Raw genomic sequence first — 22,007 nt, forward strand, 5'->3', positions numbered from 1 at the left:
TCAGGTGACCGAGGCCCAAAAGGAGAGAAAGGAGACAAAGGGGACCGAGCAGGGGATGCCGGTAAGGACATTCTACTGGGGTCACTGGATTCTGTGGCAACTGACATCCGAGCAGCCCCACACGTTTGGGGGATGGGAGGCTGGAGCCATGGGCCAGGGCTCCCATGTTAGAGCAGCTCCCTCCCTGTTTCAAGGCTCTGCTGGCCCAGCAAGAGACAGCTATACTCCAGGGACACCATCCACCCTTCTGGGTGTGGTATAAGCCCAGTGGCTGTCTGGAATGATCTGGAGGCAGGCTGCCTCCTGGTGGCCTTACAGGCTAGTTAAATAATCTCTGTGCCTCAGTTTTCTCATCTATAGCATGGGGTAAGAGGGATCCTTACCTCATAGGATCACTGTGAGAGTTAAATGAGGTAATTCACATAAAGTGCTTATTACAGTGCCTGGACCGTGGTTTTAGGACTCAGTGAGTGTTGAATATTATTATTCTGTGTGATACATTAGTTCAGACAAGCTGACTTCCCTGGTGCTTACATGGGGAAAGTGTAGAATCCCTTTGGTTTTCCTCCTTTGCCATGGACTGAGCAGTGATGCTAGGGAATCTCATTACTGGGCAGAGCACCAGGTCTAAAAATGGCAGTCTTTCCAACGAGTGTTCTCCCTAACATGTTGACAAGAGAAGCCAGCCTATCTAGTTACGACACTGTTTTCTAGGGTTTCTCCCCCTACCCCCCAAGGGCTACACGTGGAACCTTGGAGAGATTGTCAGAGAAGAATGAGTCTCCTAGCCAAGTTTAACAAAATATTAGCATATAGTATTTGCTGGGCTCTGAAATGCTGCCATTCCAGGTGAAGCCATGAGCAGATTATCCCCTTCCAGGGCATCTGTGCTCCACCTGGCTCTCTAGGAGGACTGGGCCTGGGGAAAGAGCACCTGCACCCAGGTTCTGCTGTGACACTCCGGGACCCATGCCACTGAATGTTCATAGACTGGACCCTAAGGCTGACCTTTGGTTCTGGTACTTCCATCCCAGTCATGCAGGACCAAGAAGGAGACCTCTCTCCTAAGTAGCATCCTTTTCCAAGGTCTCCTGAAACTTGAACTTGCCTCCTATTTCCTCTGGCCTTTTCTTTCCCAGGGTAGGATTCAGGATCAAACAGGAGGGGAGCTTGGGTGGCTTAGTCAGTTAAGCATCTGCCTTCAGCTCAGGTCATGATCTGAGATCGAGCCCCGAGTCGGGCTCCCTGCTCAGCGGGGAGTCTGCTTCTTCCTCGCCCTCTGCCCACTCCCCCTGCCCCCCGCTCATGCTCTCCCTCTCCCAAATAAATAAATAAAATCTTTAAAAAAAAAAAAGGGGGGGGATCAAACAGGAAAAATGTATGTGATGGCACTTTGTCACTCTAAAGTGGTGGCCATACCTGAGGACAAAGTATGCTTATGCTTACCCTGGACTCATGACGTCCACCTTACCTTAGATGCTAGAATCCACAAAACAATTTATGTGGTACAGTCTTTCTAGCATTGTCCTTCGCCCCTTTCTAGGGCAGCCAAGGGTTTAACTGGGAGTGTCCTGGCTAGACGAGGAGACCTGGTGGGCTTCGCTAGGAGCCAAAAGGAGAGTTTTGAAGACAAAAGAAGGCAGTCTGGCTGTGATCTAGGACATCTGTGATAGATCTGAGTCACGCTTATCTAATGGACTGGTCACTGTACTTTGTCTTTGGGGTGCTGCCTTCGGCTCTGTGTGTTGACTGCTTTCTGATGGAAGGCTGCCAACGTAGCTGAGAAGGACTGTGGTATTTAGCTCTGTGAAATAAAAAATTCCTGATGGGGTGGCAGGGAGGGAGGAACAGTGGAAAGATGACCTTTGAGAGGGAGATCTGCCCACATACCAGGGGGTTCCTGTCAGGAACTCTTTGGCAACTATTCCTCAGCCAACTTGAGAGGAGAGGGGAGGTCTGTGCTAGCCTGGGAAGAGGTGGTGGTTGCCGAAAAAGGATGCTTTCATTACTGTTTACCTGGCTTCTCTGGGCCTGGCTGGTTGGGCTCTGCAATGGAATTGGGCTGTGAGGCTGAGGGCGCAGTGCGGGGGGCCGAGCCACAGTGGTGTGGGGCTTCCACAGGCATGGGTGGGGAGCATGGGGGCAGGGCATCGTATCCACTTGGCCCTGGAGTCTCTGGACTGCACCACAAGAGGCTGATGTCAGCTCGGGACAACCCCTCCCCAGGGAATGAGGGCGTTCTTTCCTGCCCTGAAGAGGCTACACCCTCCCTGGAGCCCAGAGCTCAGACGGTGGCCTTGATGCAAAGCTCTAAGCTTCATCAGGACCCCAAAAGTATCTTCATGGGTGATGGACCTGGAAAGTGAGCTGGCTCAGCAGAGACGGCTCCACAGATGGGAGGCTTTACACGGCGTGCAGAAGAACGTGGGAGACACATAGGAATCGTAGGACATAAAAGGTGGGCCGTCCATCCATCACCTGTTTTCAGAGGCTTTCAGTGGAAGGTGGACTCTCCCAAGGCAGGAGCAGAGGCAGAACAGAAAACCCAGGCCTCTGGCTTCTCCAATTCTGGAATGAGATCTTAGGCCCCCGGTCTTGAAGAGTCAGCCTGAGCTCCCTAAAACCCCTAGTGAGTCCCTCACCTGGAGATACGGACTTAAGGAAACCACTGATGCAATTCGGGGCTGCCCCATGCAGGGGGGCTGGTGGGGGCCTGCTTTCCCATGGCTTCCACCCCCTGGCCTGGCTCTGACCACACCAAACCCATGCTATGGTCAGACTCTGGGTTCCGTTTTTAAGGAGCTCCAGTCCAAGGGGTGTTAACTGGATCCCTGGGACCGGGGCTCTGAGGAGGAAGCCAAGGATCATCTTTCAGGAAAGTGGAAATTCTGATGAGCGCTGAGTGCCCGTTTCTGGAAGCTTCTGTCATTCCCGGAGCCCAGGGCAGCCCCACCACAAGATCTAACAGGCAGGAAGAAAGGGCTCAGTACCAGAGCTCTGGCCTCCTCCACGAAGGAACAATGTGGAAGAGGAACCTTCCTCAGGTAACCCAGCTTGGAGAACCTTTACCAAACACCTCCCACCTTTAGCAGCAAAAACCTAAAGTTCCAGCAGGTGGGGATATTACTACATAAAGGGATTGATGAGGGACCCAAGTTACACACCCCTCAGGTCAGAATCAGAAATTGGGGGCTTTCCTTTGAAAGAGGGCATTACAGAGGATTTCTCGGGACCCGTGTTTTGAGTCAGTATTAAAATATTTTTCAGAATAGGATCTTGTAATTGTTTACCCATACTTTGATCTGGAGTCATACATTTCTAGAGCCAAATGGGATTTCAGGCCGACTCCTCTCCCATTCCTGAGCAACCCCCCCCCCCCCCCCAGTTCATTGAATAGGGACCACGAACAGAGAGCTAGAGAGAATCCCCATGTCCCACGGCCAGGTCATGGTTCAAACATTCTAGAATCCAGATCTCTTGATTTCTGCTTGACAAGATGTAAAGTTTTCTTTTCTTTTCTTTTCAGACAAGGCTGATATCAGTCATTCTGTTAGATGTTTGGCTTTTGGGAATTTGGCCAGGAGAAAAAAAAGTTACATATACATATCTCAAGCAGAAAGACATTTGTTTTACCTTCATATATGGTCCATTTGCAGGAAAAATAAATAGTATTTTTGCAGCTCAGGGGCAGGTAAAGGATCCAATTTTGTTTAAGTCCCACAGCATGAATTTAAAACAGGATATAAGTTCAGATTGTTTAAAAACTTTTCCTCAATTTGGTTTCACATGGAAAAAAATACGCAGAATGACCCAGGGGTAAATTCTAAGTCAGTGCTTGTTGATAGTTTTCATGGCATCTCAGAAAACTTGAAAAATGTTTAACACCTTGTGTGTGTTTTCAGTATTTAGGGAAGTAGGTTTGTAGGGGGGGGAAGAGCAGTGGGCACCCTATCATGTAGTGTAAGCTCAAAAGAAATTATCGGGGAGGTGATTTCTAGACAGTTTACTCCATAGCTGCTGAAATGTTTCTATCTCTGTTTTAGAGTAAGGAATGCAAAGAGTCCTTCGGAGTGCATGAATTCCCTTCCTCCTTTCCCTGCACTTACAGTTAGCTGCACCGGGGTACCCCAGGGAATCCGTTTGGCACCCGAAGTTAGCATTCTTGCAGGCCTGGAGAGACAGAGCTCCTGGACCTTTTATATGCAAATATATTTCTTTATTAACGTAACTGGGTGCTTATCTGTAATTCCTTATACAACTTTAATACCCTAACAACAACACGCTCTAAAAGTAAACCACACTTCTAAGAAAAATGAACCACTCACATACTACTGCTAACAACCATATAGCTGGTACAGTGAGGAATCAAGTTTCTGTGCACATTATTTTACTAAATTCTCAGTACTATTCGGGAGGCATGGCTATGTCCCCTTCGAGAGAGGGGGAGGCTAATGGTAGAGAAGAAGGAAGCTGCCCAAGGTCATCAGAGTTCATAAGGGGCAGAGTCAAGGTTACAAGTCAGGCCTCTCTGGCCTCGAGCCCACTCTCCATCCTTTGCTACATCCTGGGACTACCTTTTATTCTCTCTGGCCTTTGACAGCATGGGCCACTGTCTATTCTGCATCTGCCAGCAGAGCCCTGCTCTGGCCTGCTTCCCCCGTTCCCTGGGACTGGGTCACCCGAGCCCATGGGCTGGACCGAGGTGATGTCCACAGCAGCACCCACACACAGCTGGGCTTGTTCACTCACACACTCGTTCGGTTCGCACAATCCTTCCTTCTCTTTATCCTCACGTAGCACGGGTGGGACAGATGAGACCCCCAAAGGGTGTGTAGAGATGGTCAAGTGTCTTTCAAGTGTCTCCTCCCCTAAGTTTATGTCTAGTGACTGACAATACACAGGGGCACAGAGTTCACTCAGAAAAGTCGTCCTGTGGCAAACGCCCTGCTTCGGGTCAGGGCTGAAGCAGAGTGGGAGGCGCCAGAGAGTCAGAAATGAGCAACCAGGACGTGGATAGACGAGGGATGTGGGAACCGGATGGAAACTGAGCAGGAACAGCAGAGACAGCAAAGGCCAGAAGCCCGTGGGTCAGAAACCGGGGCTGGCGTGGAGCTGGCCGTGGAAGGGACCAGAGGTGAGGCAGATTGGCCTCGTTCGCTCCCGTCATAGGGAAAAGACAGAAGTGTGGCAGGAAGGAAAACATTTAGGGAGGAGAGCATTGCTTTATTCTCTTCTTTGGCAAACTGGTATAAAGATACTGGCGGACGGCCAGGGGACCAAAGATGAGTCAGGCCTGGCCTCATCTTGAGGAGCTCACTATCTAGCAGGTGAGAAAGACACATAACCACACGATCACAGTGGAGTGTGCTGAGGACTATTGTAGACGTATGTACAGAGGCAAATTTTGCCTGCTCTTGTGGGAGTCACTTAATGAGGTGTCTTTGACAAAATGGTGTCCAACAGGTGAGTGTGGAAGGCAAAGGTATTCCAGGTAAAGAGAACCATGCATGAAACAGGACAGCGTTGCCCAATAAACCCAAATAGTTTGGGGTGATGAGGTTTGGGGTTGTAAGAAACAAAAAAATACGGCCAGAGAGATAGGCGGGGGTGAGCAGTCAGGAGTTAGGGTTGACCTCTGGGCACTGGGAAGTCAGGATGGTGTAAGCAGGGAGTGACATGGCCACAGTGGGAGGTGACTGACCAGGGGAGAAGCAGGCTGGAGCTGGGAGCAAAGGTACATGAACCAAGGTCATGAAAACAGAGCCTCAGCCATCCCTGGTGACCCTCAGCTCTGACCAAGGCCAGGCACCCAGTAGGCAGACTCTCCCTCCCCCTAGAAAGGTCCATATTCCAAGTCCACATTTCTCTGCTGCTCTTGTTCCTTCTCTTGGCTGAGCTGCTCCCCTTCTAGAAAGTCCTCCTAAGAAGATGAGACGTGAGCTCTAGAGGAGAAGCACAGGCTGCGGAGTAGCAAGCCCGAGACCCAAGTCCCCTTCTGACCCCACTGGCCAAGAGGCGTGGAGGCCAGGCCCTCAGGCTCCCCTGCTGCAATCTCCTCTTTTTTTTTTTTTTTTACCTCCTGTTCTGTGCAGAGGATGGGATCTGGCCTACCAGACGTTCTGGTTTGCCAAGAGTTTATCTTAAGCCTTCCAAAAACAAATCTACTGATTTTTCCTGAAAACTTCCTAGTGACCCCTTCCAGGAGAGCTTTAAATCGCTATGTGCAGAAAACAGTTCAGCTCTGATTAATCCGTGCTGCCCTTGGTGTGATGGCTGAAAACAGATTCAAGAGGGCCTGGAAAAAACAAAAGACCTGGCTCCTTTAAGAAGCCAGGGGGTGAGGGAGGGGGCGTGGGGGGGGGCAGCTGCCTGAGAGTCAGGGACAGCTGCCTGTGCTAGATGTGGAGGTTATTGGTGTCTTCTAAAAGGGAAGAGAGTAAGAGCTGCATGCAGTGTGGGCCTGGTGAGGAAAACCTGCTTAGGTGAGGAGGAACAGAGCCCCCATGGGGGATGGGTGCTCTCCAGGGGGCAGACGGGTGCTAAGAGGTCATTAGCAGGACCGCTGTAGGCTCTATTCTTACAATAAAGTAAGTTAGAGAAAAGAAAATGTTATTAAGAAAATCATAAGGAAGAGAATAAACACATACATGGAATGGTACTTTATTTAGTGGGAAAAAAATCTGCGTATAAGTGAACCCATGAGATTCAAACCCATGTTGTTCAAGGGTCAACTGTACCCCAATTCTGCATACATGCTAAGTGAAAGCGGGAGCCAACCGAGGGCCCGTGCCAAGGACTAGCTGGAACAGAAGCAAGCCCGTGTTTGGAGCAAATGTTAAGAATTCGGGGTGGAGTATGTAAGTGAAACTTGGGAAGGTCTGCTTCTTTTAACTGGCGGCATGCAGGGCTCTTCCATACTGCGGGTGGAGGTCACCAGTTTGTTCCCTAAGCACTTACCCATTTCACAGTGAGCGAGCAAAGGAGTGTGTCACATGCAGCACCTTCGTTTCTCTCCTAACCCACATTTAGCTAACACTGCTGTCCTCATCCTTCCAAGAGGAGTCTAGAAGCAGCCCCCACAAGGACTGGTATTCCCAATTCCTGGCAAACACACGGTGGTTTCTTGGATTGGCCCTGAAGAAAATTCTTTTTCTTTTTTTTTTTAAAGATTTTATTTATTTGAAAGAGCGAGAGAGAGCATGCGGGGTGGGCAGAGGGAGAGGGAGAAGCCCACTCGTGACTGAGCAAGGAGCCCTATGCAGGGCTCTATCCCAGGACCCGAGGATCATGACCTGAGCCGAAGGCAGACGCTTAGCCAACTGAGCCACCCTGGCGCCCCTGAAGAAAACTCTTTTAGTAACACAAACCTCGGGCTGAAGGTGAACAGGGAATTTTCTATAAAAACAACACCTTGGAACCACAGAAGAATTGAAGTTCTGGTCTCTGATGTGGGTTTCATATGAAGAAAGTTTTCAGTTGAGACATACATTAAAACCAGGCGTGGTTAAACTGTTTATTGAGAAAGCAACTCAAACAAACTTAGGAATTGTTCTTAAGCCCCACCACTTCGCACTCTGTGCTCTGATGTTGGAGGTAAAGCATGCTGAAGCCCTGCAGACTGAACCCAGGAGGTCCCCGCCGGGGCTTTGTGACATAACTGGATCACCTGTAGCCACCACTGCATTAAATGCATGGCTCCGCTTCCCGTCCTGTCCTTGGACAATGGCAAACACCCTTGGGGTGTCCTTGGAACCAGTTATCGAGAGGGACCGACTTCCCCGAGTGCTGGACTTCTGTCTGTCTCCTAAAGTACGCTGTTGTAGAGTTCTGATGAGAGAAAGAGAAGATGAAAGCGGGAGGCCAAGTCTGGGGACATCCTGGGAGGTCTTGTGGATGCTGTGGGGGGGTGGGTCACGGCTGGTTTCCTCACGGACTCAAATGCTGGGCCAGTCCCTTGTCGCAGTGCCTCAGTCCCCCGCCCTGCCCCCCCCCCCCCCAGTGTGATCCTTGGGGCTTAGGTTGAATTCAACACTATTTCTTGAGAACCAACCACCACAGTCACGGAGCTCACCCGTATTTCCGAATAACTCTCTAAGGCGTGTGTCATTATCCCATTTAACAGATGGGGAAACTCTGTTGAGAAGTGAAATTACTTGCCCAAGATCATAGATCTAGAAAGTAGCGTACGCCTTCAAGAAGTTATAATAAGGGGCTGGGAAGCATCCCAGCCAAGGACTCTCAGACCTTGAACTTGAAGGAGAATGGAACTGAGAGAGGAGACAGGGCAGGGTGGGGACAGTGTGGGTGAGGGCAGAGGGGGAGAGTGCCTTCTTAACAAAGGCCACCTGTCCTGAACAGGGGACTGGGAGGTAAAGGTGGCAGGTCCACAAAGATTTTAGAGGGATGCCATATAAACTTCAGAGCCTCCTACAGTTACAGGCGTGATAAAATGAGAGTTCAGTGCTTTGACTTTCTCCTGGCTCAACTGCATTTGTTTCTCTTTCTAAAGGCCTGTTGCCACTCACTGACCCTTCACTGCCCTTTGAGCAGCCCAAGGGCAAAAGCAAGGCAAAGGACTCCACCTCTCCACTGGGCTGCCCAGTAAATTCCCACAAATCCAGCTCTGGGCCTTAGCAACATCTTCCCACTGCAATGGGGGGAGCTCCTGGCTGAGGGCTGGGCAGGGAAAGCATATATTATTTGATCAGACACATCATATTGAGCCTCTACGAGGACTTGGGCAGCCACGAGTAAGGCACTGGAGAAACAAGATCAGATAAGACTAACTCCCAGTTTCCAAAAGAAGAGGCAACGGAGCTGGGGAGACCAACATTAAAAACAGTGAAAAAAAAAAAAAATCCAGCGTGATAAGTTCAGTGCTAACTTGGGAGGTATTTGTGCTGCTCTTTCTACCCAGCAAAGGCCCAAGCACCCCATGTCAGCCTCAATCAGGGACCCAGTGCAGTGGCCCCTGGGGCTGGAGACGGACCCTAGTGTGGCCACTTGATCATGTAACCCTTCCTTCCCTGACTCTCAGCTTCCCCACCTGTAAAATGGGTATAATAAGCACCACCCACTCGAGAGGAAGGCTACAAAGATCAAAATGAAACCAGGAGAACAGAAGGGCTTTGAAGAGGCACAATGCACCATATTAAGTTAAGAGCAGATTCCCATTGGGAAGTAGCATTTTATAAAACACACCCACAGGCCAGACCGCATTTAAAAAGCGATGCCCTCCAGCAGAGCCTGACCAGAAATTCCTTAGTTTGCTTGTGGGGTGGCTTCTGTCCTTCCCATGAGGACCACATTTCCCACAGATGTCAGGGAAGAGAGAAGTGTCATGTCTAGAGAAGGCTGGAGCCCAGCGTCCTCCACCTTGGGGAGGTGGGGTGCAGAGCCCCCGTGCTGCGGGCTAGCAGGGGCCACGGGGAGTTCTTTCTTCACAAGAGAATGAAAAGTTCAACTTCCTTAATGGGCAGCTGGTCCAAATTATCCCCGGGGCTCTACTCTGCAGCTGCAGAAAATCAGAGCCTGTTTTCCCAGCCTCATGTGTTTATTTCTATTCTACACAACCTCCTTTCTTTTAACTTGTTTTGCTTTGGCCTGGAAGGCAGGATAAACAAACCGAAGGGAGCTGTGAGTTTTCGGGCTTAGGCTGGGTTTCCCTCCTCTCCTAGTCTTTAGAAGCAAAGTGCCCTGGGCTCGGGGGCCCTTCTGATGCACAGCCAAGTGGGGTCTGGGATATTGAGGGATCCGTTCTTTCCTGGAGCCCAGCAGAAGGCTGTGAACCCCATTCATACATCTGATCACTCACTCGGTACAATGGGTTAAGCCCTGCGATGCGCCAGAGTGCCTGCAAGTGAGGACCGACCACGTTTCCCACAGATGGGGACCACAAGGGTGCTGAATGGCTTTCGCTTTCACGGAGCTTGCTCTGATGAGTACACACAGACCTGAAAGAGGGAATGACGGTATAATATTGCTCATATGTGGGGAGTGCGTGTTGGGGCGACAGATCAGGGAAACCCTCCCGGAGGAGGTGATACCCACGTGTCTTACAAGGTCCGACAACTGGTAAGTTGTGTAGCCGGGGCTTGATCCCCGATCGGTCCCTTCATGCGGTGCGTCTCCACCCCGAGGTGCATTGACATCACCCACGAACTGCTGAAAGTTGTACCCCCTGCAGGGCTAGATTTTGATTCCTCCCAGCAGCCTAGGCCTGAGAACCACCTTAAGACCAAGGCTCCTTCCCTTACTCTTAAAGACAATAATTCCTGCAGACCCCGTGGGACTGTTGGGCAGTAGGTGAAAGGCACTTTTTGTATGAAGCCAGCCGTTATTAAGTATTTGTCTGAAGTATTCAGCCTGATAGTCTGCTCTGCGGTTTGAAAATGAAAGGCCTTTGCTCTTCTCCCTGGCTCTACCTGGTAGCCGCTGTGTGACCCTAGGCAAATTGCTTGACTTCTCTGGGCCCATTTTCTCCTCTGTTAAGTGAGATCCATAATAACTAAACTCATGGATCTGTCGTGAAGAATCAAGGAGAGAATGCACGTATGAATCACTTTGCACAGTGTCTGGTGTGTAGTAGGACCTGAGTATACATTAGTTCCCTTCAGTGCCCACCCTTGACTTGAAATCTCCTGGATGGTGTCCGGAGCATGGCTTGGCTGTACTTGGCTTTGGGGCAGTTCTGAGTCACAGGTGGACAAGCTCCAGGGGCAGTAGACAGTTCTAAGGCTAGCCCAGCCCTGGAAACCGGTTATGAGATGGCAGCCACTGGCCATTAAGCTGTCCCCTCAGGCCCGCTGAGGGACCCAGTGATGAAGCCACTCCCTTGGTTGTGCTCCCACGAGATGCTGGAGAAGGAGGAAGATATTCTGCCTCTCGCTTCCCAGTAACTGCAAAACCCGAAGCATATAGAGTAAAACAAGGTAGGGAATAATTGGATGAAAACTACTGGAGCCCTCCAGGGATGCCAGCACCCTGTAAATGAAACCAGATGCTGGCTTGTAACCTCCCGGAATGGGTTCCCACAGGAGGCAGGATGAGCAGCTCTCAGGCCTGGTTTACTGTGTTTAAAGTGGGATAGGGGGTTCAAGACTGATATCCAGGGCTCCTTCCAGTCCTGGGGTTCAGGGATTCAGAGCCGGGGGAATCTGGGCTAGCCCCAGCCTTCTTGGTCTGGGACCTTGCCTTTCCTACGTATATATTTACAAGGCAAAGAGAGCAAAGAAACATTTATTTCGAGAAGAGAAACCCCACATATTAGATTGGTAAGGTCTGTGCTAGGAGCCCCAGAGTGGCCTCAGCCAGAGCGCTACATTCCTGGACCATTCTGGAGCTGCTTTGCTTAAAGAGTCACATTCAGCTCCCATTAGTGAGCAGAAAGTTGCTGACAGCAGGAGCCAGTCTGCTGCTGACGCCCCTGTCCCTCTCCCTTAATATACTAAGAAGCCAGGAACTGTGCTCTGGGGAGAGCAGAGGAAGTCAGGAGATTAATCCAATTGGAGGGGTGAGCCCCCCCCCCTCTGCCCCCACTCTCCACACAGCAGGATTGCTTTGCAAGGATATGATCCCTGCTCAGGCCACTGTCTACCAGCCATCCTCAGCAACCCATGAAGACCTCTCAGAGTTGACCCACGAGTTGCTGGACGAAGTGCTGGACAAAGCCAGGGTGGGGGGAGCTCACAGTGATGGGTGCCCATGATGTACCAAGTCCTTGACATGTGCTCTTGCTCCCAGCCACCACCATTATACCCACTTTAAGAAAGAAGGTAGGTGTAGAAAGGTTGAATCTGGCCGATAGTGGAGCCAGAATTCGAACCCTGTTCCTGAGTCCAGAACCAGGCTCTTTCTACTTTCCCCCATTGCCTTCCCACGGGCATTATCATCACTGTGTTTTCCTCCATCCTAATTCCCAAATCCACCCAGCACCCCAAGAAGCAAGTAGCTAGCCAGGCCTTAGATTGACAGCATTCCCAGGTACTCTCTTTGGGCATTTTTGGTAGCAAGGAACAGAGACTCATTGGGTCACTTCAGGTAATGGGGGCATATAGTAAGGACACCGGGGAAGACTTTGGAAGATCAGGAGTCATAATACAAACAAGCTTGCAGAGCCTACGATGCAAAGGTCATCCAGAATCCAAGGCAGTTCTGGGGGCCACAGCAGTCGGGCTTCCATCTAGTGTCTAATCTCCAACGTGGCTTATTAATTTCACTGTCCCTGCCTCTTTTTGAGGCTGCTTCTGCTCATTTATCTCCATATTCCCCCAACTCACATTCCTAAGGGAATCTGGGTGGTCCTGCTAATCATCATCAAAGTGGTTCGAGCTCTTGAGCCAGACCAATCATTCATGGCATTACCCATGTGTAAGGAAGTGCTGACAGGCTGGGAGCATGGCATACACGTTGAACTTGTCTAATGCCAGTCTTATCACATCTGATGTCAGAGATAAACAAAGCTGGATGCTAGTTAAAGTGATCGGGACGGATCTTAAATTAGTAACATACTCTTGCGATAGGGAAAAGAGGCCCGTGTGAACCGAATTCAACTTCCATTGGTATAGAGGTGACTGGGTGCTTTGAAGGGAGAATGAGAGAAGTGGGAGGGCAGTGAGTGGGGATTCAGTAGAGTCAGAAAAGTGAAAAATGACAAAAAGCAGGAAGGGAGGGTTGGTCCCTAGGAAACCCATCTGGGTTTTCTGACTGGTTCTTATCCAAGTTAGGCTCCCTCCCTCCCACAGAGGCTGGGAGACAGGGCCCTATCTTCAGGTGTTGGCTGGAACAAATAGTAAATTCTTTTGGCAGCCTTGAGTTTTCTCAGGCAGGCACGTGAAGGGAGGCTAGGGTCATTCCAGGGATGTGGCCTTGAGCTGTTAGAAATGATGTTCTGTTTTATTCAAGACGTGCTTCACAAGGGCATCCCTGCATTCTTGGTCCTCCCATAAGACTTAGGAGAAGCCAAACTGTTTCTACAAATTGGGGGTAGAAGCATTACAGTTCAAGGGTTAAAGTAATTATTTTTAATGTGACTGCTCCATCAAAAGGCATCTTGCATCAAAGTCGCAAAGCAGAATCAGTGAACCCTGCCCAGAGAGCTCATAAAGAAGGGGGGATCTTACGAAAAATGAAGCAAGAAAGGTATAGATGGAGAACTGGCTCAAGGGTTAAGTCTCAAGGTCAGGTCCCAGCTTTTCTACTTACTCCTAACTGTGGGATGACCGTGGGCAAGATCTATCACCTCTCCGAGCCTCTGTATCCTCAAGTGTCACATGAACAGTTTTCACTATGTGATCTCCAAGTCCCTGGCAGCTGGCAAATTCTAGGCTTCTCCATCATTTGAGACAGTGTGACTAAAAGTAGCTCTATGCAGTAAGTAATGGTGATGTCTGTAGCCCCCTACTAAGCTTGAGGAAGTCATTACTAGAGATAACCCCAGAACATGTAAAAGTTACGCTCTGACCCCTTACACTCTGCTGGTTCCTTCCTATCTCAGAATGTCAGTTCCCTCACCTCACGCTCTGACCCCATCTGTGCCTCGCCTTCCCCCCTTTACTGAGGGGCCAGGCCAGGACTGGAGTGGGTCTGGGGTCCTCCCGCAGGAGGCTGGATGAGGGCCTCATGGTCGGTCCCGACAGTGGCCTGGGTAATGGGCAGGGTCCGAAGAGCTGGTCAGGGAATGAGGAGGTGGGTTCTGTGGTCTGGCGCTGCAGCTAGGCAGAAACCTCCAAGCAGAGATTAGAACCATTGATGCATTGGAAGATTTGTTGGAGAAATGCTTGATCCTTTTGATCTGGGAGAGGGCAAGGAGCCTGCCCAGTTGGAGAGGGCCGGTCTTCTGCCCCTAGGGCTACACAGCCAGACAAAGAAGTGGCCACTCCCAGTGTGAGCTTTTTTGAAAGGACTCTTCTCTGTCTGCTTCTCTGTATAAAAGGGGAGCACCTCTGATCCCAAATCTGGGCTGCAGGGCCAAAAGACACAGAGGCCTGATCCTATAAACATCTGGATGTCACTGCTATGGGGGAGTGCTAGGAGAAGCTCTGCCCAAGATTTACTGGGCCAGGGATTCAAGTCAGAAAACTCTCCAGGTTGTCCTCCAGGTTTTTGATGAGGAACAGTTCCTTGGTATTTCCCTTAACCTCGGACCTTCCAGAGAGTGCTTCTTGTGTGAAGAGCTGGGTGGGGGCCAACCTTTTGGTCAGTACTGCCCTCTCCACTTGCAAGCTAGGTAGAGTCCAGTCTGCAGGGTGGAGACCCCAGAACAAGAGAATGAGTTTGATATTCTCTTGACTCAGAGGGTTCCCTTTATGAATCAAAATCAGATATCCACATAGGGCTTGGTGGGGGGCAGGCTTTTCAACAGGGTTGCTGATTTTCATTTTGCTCAGGAAGGATTTTCCAGGCCCCACTGAGGGGGGATGCAAAGAAAGAGGTAAATGGTGGGGGCATGGCACCTGGGTGGCTCAGTCGGCTAAGCGTCTGCCTTCAGCTCAGGTCTTGATCCCTAGGTCCTGGGATGGAGCCCCATGTCAAGCTCCCTGCTCAGTGGGGAATCGGCTTCTCCCTCTCCGTCTGGCCCTCCCCCTGCTCATGCTCTCTCTGTCTCAAATAAATAAATAAAATCTTTTAAAAAAAGAAAAGAGGTCAAGAGGCCTGTCAGACATGCAAAAGTAGTTATTAAGGGAAGTTACATGCAATTACAAAAGCCTGAGGTCCCCATGAGCACTCTTGCCCTTTGCCCTCCAACCGGGCCAGTCCTCTTTCTGTTGCCCTGGGCGTGCCTGAGTTTTGTGCAGTCCAAAATCTCTGCCTGCCATTCTCCTTGCCTGTCATGTGCAGAGAGGTATCTCCTTGACCTCAAGTGGCCCCACACACTCTGAGGGACCACTCTCGGCAGGTGTCTGAGGGAGACGCTCCCCAGACTTGCAAGAAGTGTCCTGGGGGTGGGGGGGCGGTCAAAAACTAGGCTGAAACCGCCTCTCAGACACCACTTCGGGTTATGTGGGGGTGACACATCTGTGGGGTGAGAGCATTTCCGAGTGGTGGCTGGCGGCTTGGTGGGAAAGCTTTGCCCTGGGGCAGCAACTGCTGGGAAAAAGCAGAGTTCAAACCCTCTGCCCACAGAAACCCCAACCTTTTACCATCGTGACATCCCTCCCAGGCTGGGGAGGGGGGCACTGTTGCAGTCATTTGGTGATTATCCACATGCGTTGCAGGAAGCGGCATCATTGCTCAGGCCTGTGGCAAATGCCTGCCTGGGACCTCCCCTGCCGCTCCTCAGGAGGCCAGACAGACTGTGCTCGGAACAGCTCCTGGGCCTGGCCAAGGCCCTGCTGTGGGGCAGTTTGCATCATAATCAGATCAAATCTCAGCCTCTGGTTTTCCTGAGGGAATGGTCCGCAGAGTTGAGCTTTTATTACGGGAAAGAAAAGGATGCAAAACCCAGCCTGAGTGGCAGTTCTGTAAGATAGAACTAGGACAGAATGTGTCATGTTTCGATGAGTCCAGGAGAGGCCATGAGGATTTCAGAATCATTTCAATTCTTCTGGGGCATGCAGCATCCCATGAGCAGGTGTGACTGTGTTCAACCTCCACTGTGAGGAGAAACCCTAAATCTGGAGGATCTGGGAACAAGTTACAAAGAACAGGTTCCAGTGCTCAAGGAGCCAACCTAGGGTCCTGAGGGCCACAACTTTGCTTGGCTTATGGGGATCGTGGGACATAAACCAGGGAGACATCCTTGAAATTGATGCTGCGAGTCTCGTAATTATGGTTACCATATGTGTCCAATTTTTTGAAATTGTCCTGTTTCCAAATATTCTTTTGCCACTTCCATATACATCGAAGCCTCCTGGGAATTCCAATATTTCAGCATCCAGATGACATTTTCCAGATTTCTTCCAGTACTCACCATATCATATGACAGACCACAACCCTATTTCCTCATTTGGAATGTATGGTCATTGTACCAATAGCCTAGCCCTGGGGTCCAGAACCCAGGACTATCCCACTAGAAGAAGCCATCAGTGAATGAGTGAGTAGAATGGGCCCTGATGTCATAAAGGGGGTGCTGGAGCTGTGGGATGCCCTGATGGCTAATTCTCCGGGTTCATAAGAAAGCCCTAGGCTTTGAGGAGCTATGTCCAATAGACAGGACCTGCCCGCCTGGGTCTGTATTATCTGAGTTCGTTCATTCACACATGCCTTCATTTTGCACAGCTTGGGCATCTTGATGTACAAGCACTGTATCAGGCCACGTGATCTGTCCTCGGAATGCTCTCGGTGTCCTAAGAAGACAGATAGGCAGTTTTTAGATGAAGTGATAAATACATCCAAAGAAGAGGCCCTGGCCAGGTGTGAGAGATGTGGGGAGGGTTTTAGGGAGATGGGACATGTAAGCTGAGATTTAAAGGACAAGAAAAACTTAGGAGCACAGAGAGGGGTTTTATAGAGATGGGGGAGTTCATGTCCTCCTCTGGCTCATTCAGGTCTCTACTCAAGAACTTCCTTCTTCCCTCCCACCCAAGATGGTTCCTCCCTTCACTTTCTATTCCCTTCCTTGTCTCTCTCTCTTTCTCCAAGATGGCACTTTCCCTCACTCTCCATTCCCTTCCTTGTCTCTCTCTCTCTCTCTAAGATAGCAACTTCCCTCACTCTTCGCTCCCTTCCCTGTCTCTCTCCAAGAAGGCACATCCCCTCATTCTCCATTCCCTTCCTGGTGTCCCTGTCCAAGATGGCATCTTCCCTCACTCTTCATTCACTTTCTTATCTCCTCACCTAAGATGGCACATCCCCTCACGCTCCATTTCCTTCCTTGTCTCCTCACCTAAGATGGCACCTCCTCTCATTCTGTGTCCCCTTTCTTTTTTTTTTTTTTTTTAAGATTTTATTTATTTATTTGACAGAGAGAGACACAGCGAGAGAGGGAACACAAGCAGGGGAAGTGGGAGACGGAGGAGCAGGCTACCCGCGGAGCAGGAAGCCCGATGTGGGGCTCAATCCCAGGACCCTGGGATCATGACCTGAGCCGAAGGCAGACGTTTAATGACTGAGCCACCCAGGCGCCCCTCTCTGTCCCCTTTCTGTGCTTCTGTTCCTGTCTATGCACTCATCACTACCTGGCCATGGTTACTTTTTTCCCCCTAGCTTTACTGCTAGTCTCTCCACTAAAATACCAGTCCCTGAGGGCAGAGACTTTGTTCATGGATATATCCATAACTCCTAGAACAGGACCAGGCCTTTAACAGATGGCCAGACACTTATTTCGCTAAACTAAGACATGAATGACGTGAGTTCAGGCTGGCCCGAGCAGGGAGGATATGGGGGAATCTCCGAACGTCAGCCTTGGCTTCCTGGGTCGCAGCCAGCCTCTTCCTATTATTTTGACCTGACACCCTGAACTCTGCCTGGCCTGCTCTGGGACCCACAACATTCTCCTGTCACTTCTCTCTTCTACTTACGACCCCACACTGAGGCTTCTGTTGGAGGCTGGCCTGGTATGGCCCATGGCCACTGTGACAGGCTGCTGACAGAGGCGAGGCAGCTCTGTGAGAAATCAGGGCTGACATCTCAGCTTCGGCCAACCCACCGAGGGCAAAAGCCCCCAGCCAGGGGCCAGGCCTCGTTTGCTGCTGCTGGCTCCAGGTTAGCTTGTCATTACTGCTCCCTGGGGAGTTTCTCTGTCTCAGACCCGGTCTCTGCCTTCTAGCTTCTCTCCATGTTTTCCTTCTTCAGGATTCCTGTGTTCTCTTGCTCATTCTCAGCCTTGACAGCCTGGTATGAGCTTGTGTTTGCAGCAAATCCATATGGGAAGAATGGTCAGGGATGAAGGATGTGTAGAAAATGCCATTCAACATTTCAAGAAGCCTTTCAGAGTCATCCATCTGTGATCTTTCAGCGCCTTGAGTGGTTTTCTGGTGACTTCTTTGGTTCCCCAGTGCAGAATATTCTGGGGTTTCCCCAGCCCAGGCAGCACATAACGGACATGTGGCCAATTCTAACTCCTCTCCTTTCTCATGTGGTACAGATGTGGGGTTTATCAATCCTACCATCCCCTCCAGGGGCCTGTGAAGGTCACAGTCATTGGAAGGGGGGAATCCCCAGCCCACTTGGCAAAAAAAAGAAGAAAAAAATGGTCTGAGAGTGCAGTACTTACTGGGCATGGAGCTTGATCGGATTTGCTGTTTTCTCTGGCAATTCACATAAGGGTCTTTTCTGCATCATGTCATGCACATGTCACCATGTCACAGTAAGGTGATTTCACCACCACCCTACATGCCCCAGGTGGTTTCTGGCTGCAAAAAGAAAAACAAAAAGAGACAACTTTGACCTCTTCCCCCTCTTCCCTGGCCTTGGAATCACTGAACACTGGGGCTGGAAAAAACCTTACAGATCATCTACTCCCATCACTTCCAAAGGCCTGTCCACATACACATAGTACCTTGAAATCATGGGGAGCACTTGTAAAAATTGCAGATCCCTGACTCCCGCCACCAAGACTCTGATCCAGTAGGTCCAAGTGGGCCCAGGAATCTGCATTTTACAGGCATTCCTAATGATTTTGATGTGTGACCAGATTTAAGACCCAACAGCCACTCCAATATCTTGTCAAGTGAGGAAGTTCTGGTCCCTGAGGGATGAAGATTGCTACCCCACTTCTGGATGGTGAAAGGACCTTAGAGGACACGTGAGGGGACCCGAGCTCCCACTCCTCCCCTGACACTAACAGCGTGGATGGCCCGACACTGACTTCCCAGCCAGACCCTGGCTTTGAGATGATCTTAAGGGTTGTTTCAGCTGCTGCAGTGTTCTTTGAGTCCCCAAAACATCCCCTTGGAGAAATAAGGCAGTGCTTTGTACTGCAAAGGAATGAATCTTCATTCATCTGCACAGCACATTTACTGTTCATTTCCTAGAACCGGGTTCTGTGCTAAATAGAGTTTATAGATGAATGTGATAGAGTTTCAGCCATGAGAGAAGGAGGAGCAGCCTAGGATTTGCTGAGGGTCTACAGTGTGCCAGGCACCATGCTCGGAGCCTTATACACATGATTTCATTTATTTTTTCAAGATTTTTTTAAAAGATTTTATTTATTTATTTGAGAGAGAGAGAGAGCATGAGAGAGGGGAGGGTCAGAGGGAGAAGCAAACTCCCTGCCAAGCAGGGAGCCCGATGCGGGACTCGATCCTGGGATTCCAGGATCATGACCTGAGCCGAAGGCAGTCGCTTAATGACTGAGCCACCCAGGCACCCTAAAGATTTTATTTATGTATTTATTTTAAGAGAGAGAGAGGGAAGGTGGGTGGGGGGATGGGGTAACTGGGTGATGGGCATTAAGGAAGGCACATGATGTAATGAGCACTGGGTGTTATATGCAACTGATGAATCAGTGAACTCTACCTCTGGAGCTCATAATACACTCTGTGTTAATTGAATTTAAATAAAATTTAAAAAAAAAATAAGAGAGAGAGCATGAGCGAGAGGAGGAGCAGAGGGAGAGGGACAAGCAAACTTTGTGCTGAGCACAGAGCCCTACGTGGGGCTCAATCCCATGACCCTGAGATCACGACCCGAGCCGAAATCAAGAGTCCGCTGCTCAACCGACTGAGCCACCCAGGCGCCCCCACATGATTTCATTTGGTCTGCACAATAGCCCTACATGTTACCCCCATGTCACAGTAGGGGACATCCCCTTAGAGAGGCTGTGAGTCTTTCATAAGATCATCCAGGTAGAAAGAAGAGTTTTCTCTGTGCCAGGTACTGTTCTAAGCTCTTCATGGATTGCCACATCTCACTGATTCTGTGACACACAACTTCACATCTCTGAAATTTGGAAGCATCTCGCAATTGATGTAATTTGCCACTGTCACTGGCCGAACTTTTTCCTTCTTAGTAGCACATATGATAGTGATGTGCCTTAAAAAAGTGGCATCTTAGATTTGATGAGCTACTGTCTCCCACTTACGGTGAGTGGGAGAGACAGAATTCACACCCAGGCCTGTCTGGCTTCACACTTTCATGCTCACAGCCCAGTGGGAAAGTAGGCACAAATGCTGGAACTCGGGGCTGAGACATTTCATGGGGACCTCCCCAGCTACCGTGTTGCACAGCAAGGCCACCTGCTAGGAGAGTCTGGATCCTCCCTTGGTTTTCTCTGTTCCCCCTCCTCCCTTGCAGGCATGACTGCTGGTCACCAGGTCCCAAAAGGTGGGAAAAAATCTCGCAATCACACTCCTTTGGGATTTACCCAAATGAGTTAAAAACTGATGTCCACACAAAAACCTGCACAGGAGGGTTTATAGCACCTTTATTCATAACTGCCAAAACTTGGAGGCACATGTCCTGCAGGAGGTGAATGGATAAATAAAATGGGGCACATCTGGACAATGGAATATTCTTCAGTGCTCTAAAGAAATGAGCTATCAGGCCACAAAAGACATGGAGGAACCTTAAATGCATATTCCTAGGTGAAAGAAGCCAATCTGGAAAGGCTGCATACTGTATGATTCCAACTGTATGACATTCTGGGAAAGGCAAGACTGTGGAGACAATGAAAAGATCAGTGGTCAGCAGGGGCTGGGAAGTGGGGAGGGATGAGTAGGAAGAGCACAGAGGATTTTTAGGGCAATAAAACTACTCTGTAGGGGCGCCTGGGTGGCTCAGTTGGTTAAGCGACTGCCTTCGGCTCAGGTCATGATCCTGGAGTCCCTGGATCGAGTCCCACATCGGGCTCCCTGCTCGGCGGGGAGTCTGCTTCTCCCTCTGACCCTCCCCTCTCTCATGTGCTCTCTCTCTCTCATTCTCTCTGTCTCAAATAAATAAATAAAATCTTAAAAAAAAAACCAAAACTACTCTGTAGGATACTATAATGGTGGATACATGTCATTAGACATTTGTCCAAACCCACTGAATGTACACCAAGAAGGAATCCTAAGGTAGACGGTGGACTCGGTGATAATGACCTGTCAGTGTAGGTTCATTCCGCCGTGGGCTCTTAACAGTGGGGGAGGCTGTGTTTGTGTAGGGGCAAAGGGGCTACGGGAAATTTTTCTGTGAACTTAAAACGGTTCTGAAAAAATGAAGTCTATCTTTTTTTTAAGCTGTTATTTATTTGTTTGTTTGTTTATTTATTTATTTATTTATTTGAGAGAGAGCTTGCACACCAGCCAGAGCAGGGACAGGGGCAGAAGGGGAGGGAAGGGGAGAGGGAAAGAATCTCAAGCAGACTCTGCGCTGATCACATAGCCCCATGCAGGGCTCCATCTCACCACCCCTGAGATCATGACCTGAGCCAAAACCCAGAGTTGGACGCTAAACGACTGAGCCACTCGGGTGCCCCCCAAAATGAAGTTTATTAAAAGAAAAAAAAAGGTAGAGAGAAGCAGACTGATCAAGGGCAGGGGTGAGACCCCAGGGTTTCTGCAGGTCATGGTCTGGGTCCCCTCTGCCCCATGCGGGGGTGGGGTAGGGGGCAGGTCCCCCGTGAGGGCTGGGGGTGCGGGCGAGCCCAGAGCTCAGCGGTGCCCCGGGCTGCTCCCAGCAGGTGGCGTGGATGCCGTGATGATCCGGCTGGTGAACGGCTCCGGGCCGCACGAAGGTCGCGTGGAGGTGTACCACGAGCGGCGCTGGGGCACCGTGTGTGACGACGGCTGGGACAAGAAGGACGGCGACGTGGTGTGCCGCATGCTGGGCTTCCGCGGCGTGGAGGAGGTGTACCGGACAGCGCGGTTTGGGCAAGGTAAGCCCTCTGGGGGAGAGGGCCCAGGAATGCTCGTCGGGTCTCCTCCCCAGAGCCTGAGTCCCGCCAAGGGTCAGCTGACCTCTGCCCCCCACGCTTCCTGCAACGGGAGGCTTGCTGTCCCCCACGCAAGCTGGCATGTCTTCACACAGTTCTGGTTATTAGAACATTCTTCCTTTCCTTGGATTGACCTCCTTTTGTTTCTGGTCTCCTGTCGGATTCCCCTGGGGGCTCTCCTTCTCAGCCCTGCGTCTCCCTCCCACTTAGCGCT

General features: G+C 50.4%; 1 protein-coding gene across 4 annotated transcripts in view; it reads left to right on the forward strand.

Annotated features, from left to right (window-relative positions):
• The window catches only part of SCARA5 (scavenger receptor class A member 5), a 118,137-nt gene that overhangs the window by 85,173 nt on the left and 10,957 nt on the right, over positions 1–22,007 (forward strand). For 2 of the 4 annotated variants that reach the window (XM_045880069.3, XM_045880071.3), the window contains 2 exons: positions 5–61; positions 21,542–21,736. In XM_045880069.3, coding sequence (XP_045736025.1) covers positions 5–61; positions 21,542–21,736 — 252 coding nt within the window. Of the gene's footprint in view, positions 1–4; positions 62–21,538; positions 21,737–22,007 lie in introns of all 4 variants that reach the window. The other 2 variants (XM_045880068.3, XM_045880070.3) reach the window with 1 other exon arrangement.

This window comes from Mirounga angustirostris, unplaced genomic scaffold, assembly GCF_029215605.1.
Source record: "Mirounga angustirostris isolate CCGP_5_RB_7025 unplaced genomic scaffold, mMirAng1.0.hap1 SCAF_2, whole genome shotgun sequence".
Lineage (NCBI taxonomy): Eukaryota > Metazoa > Chordata > Mammalia > Carnivora > Phocidae > Mirounga > Mirounga angustirostris.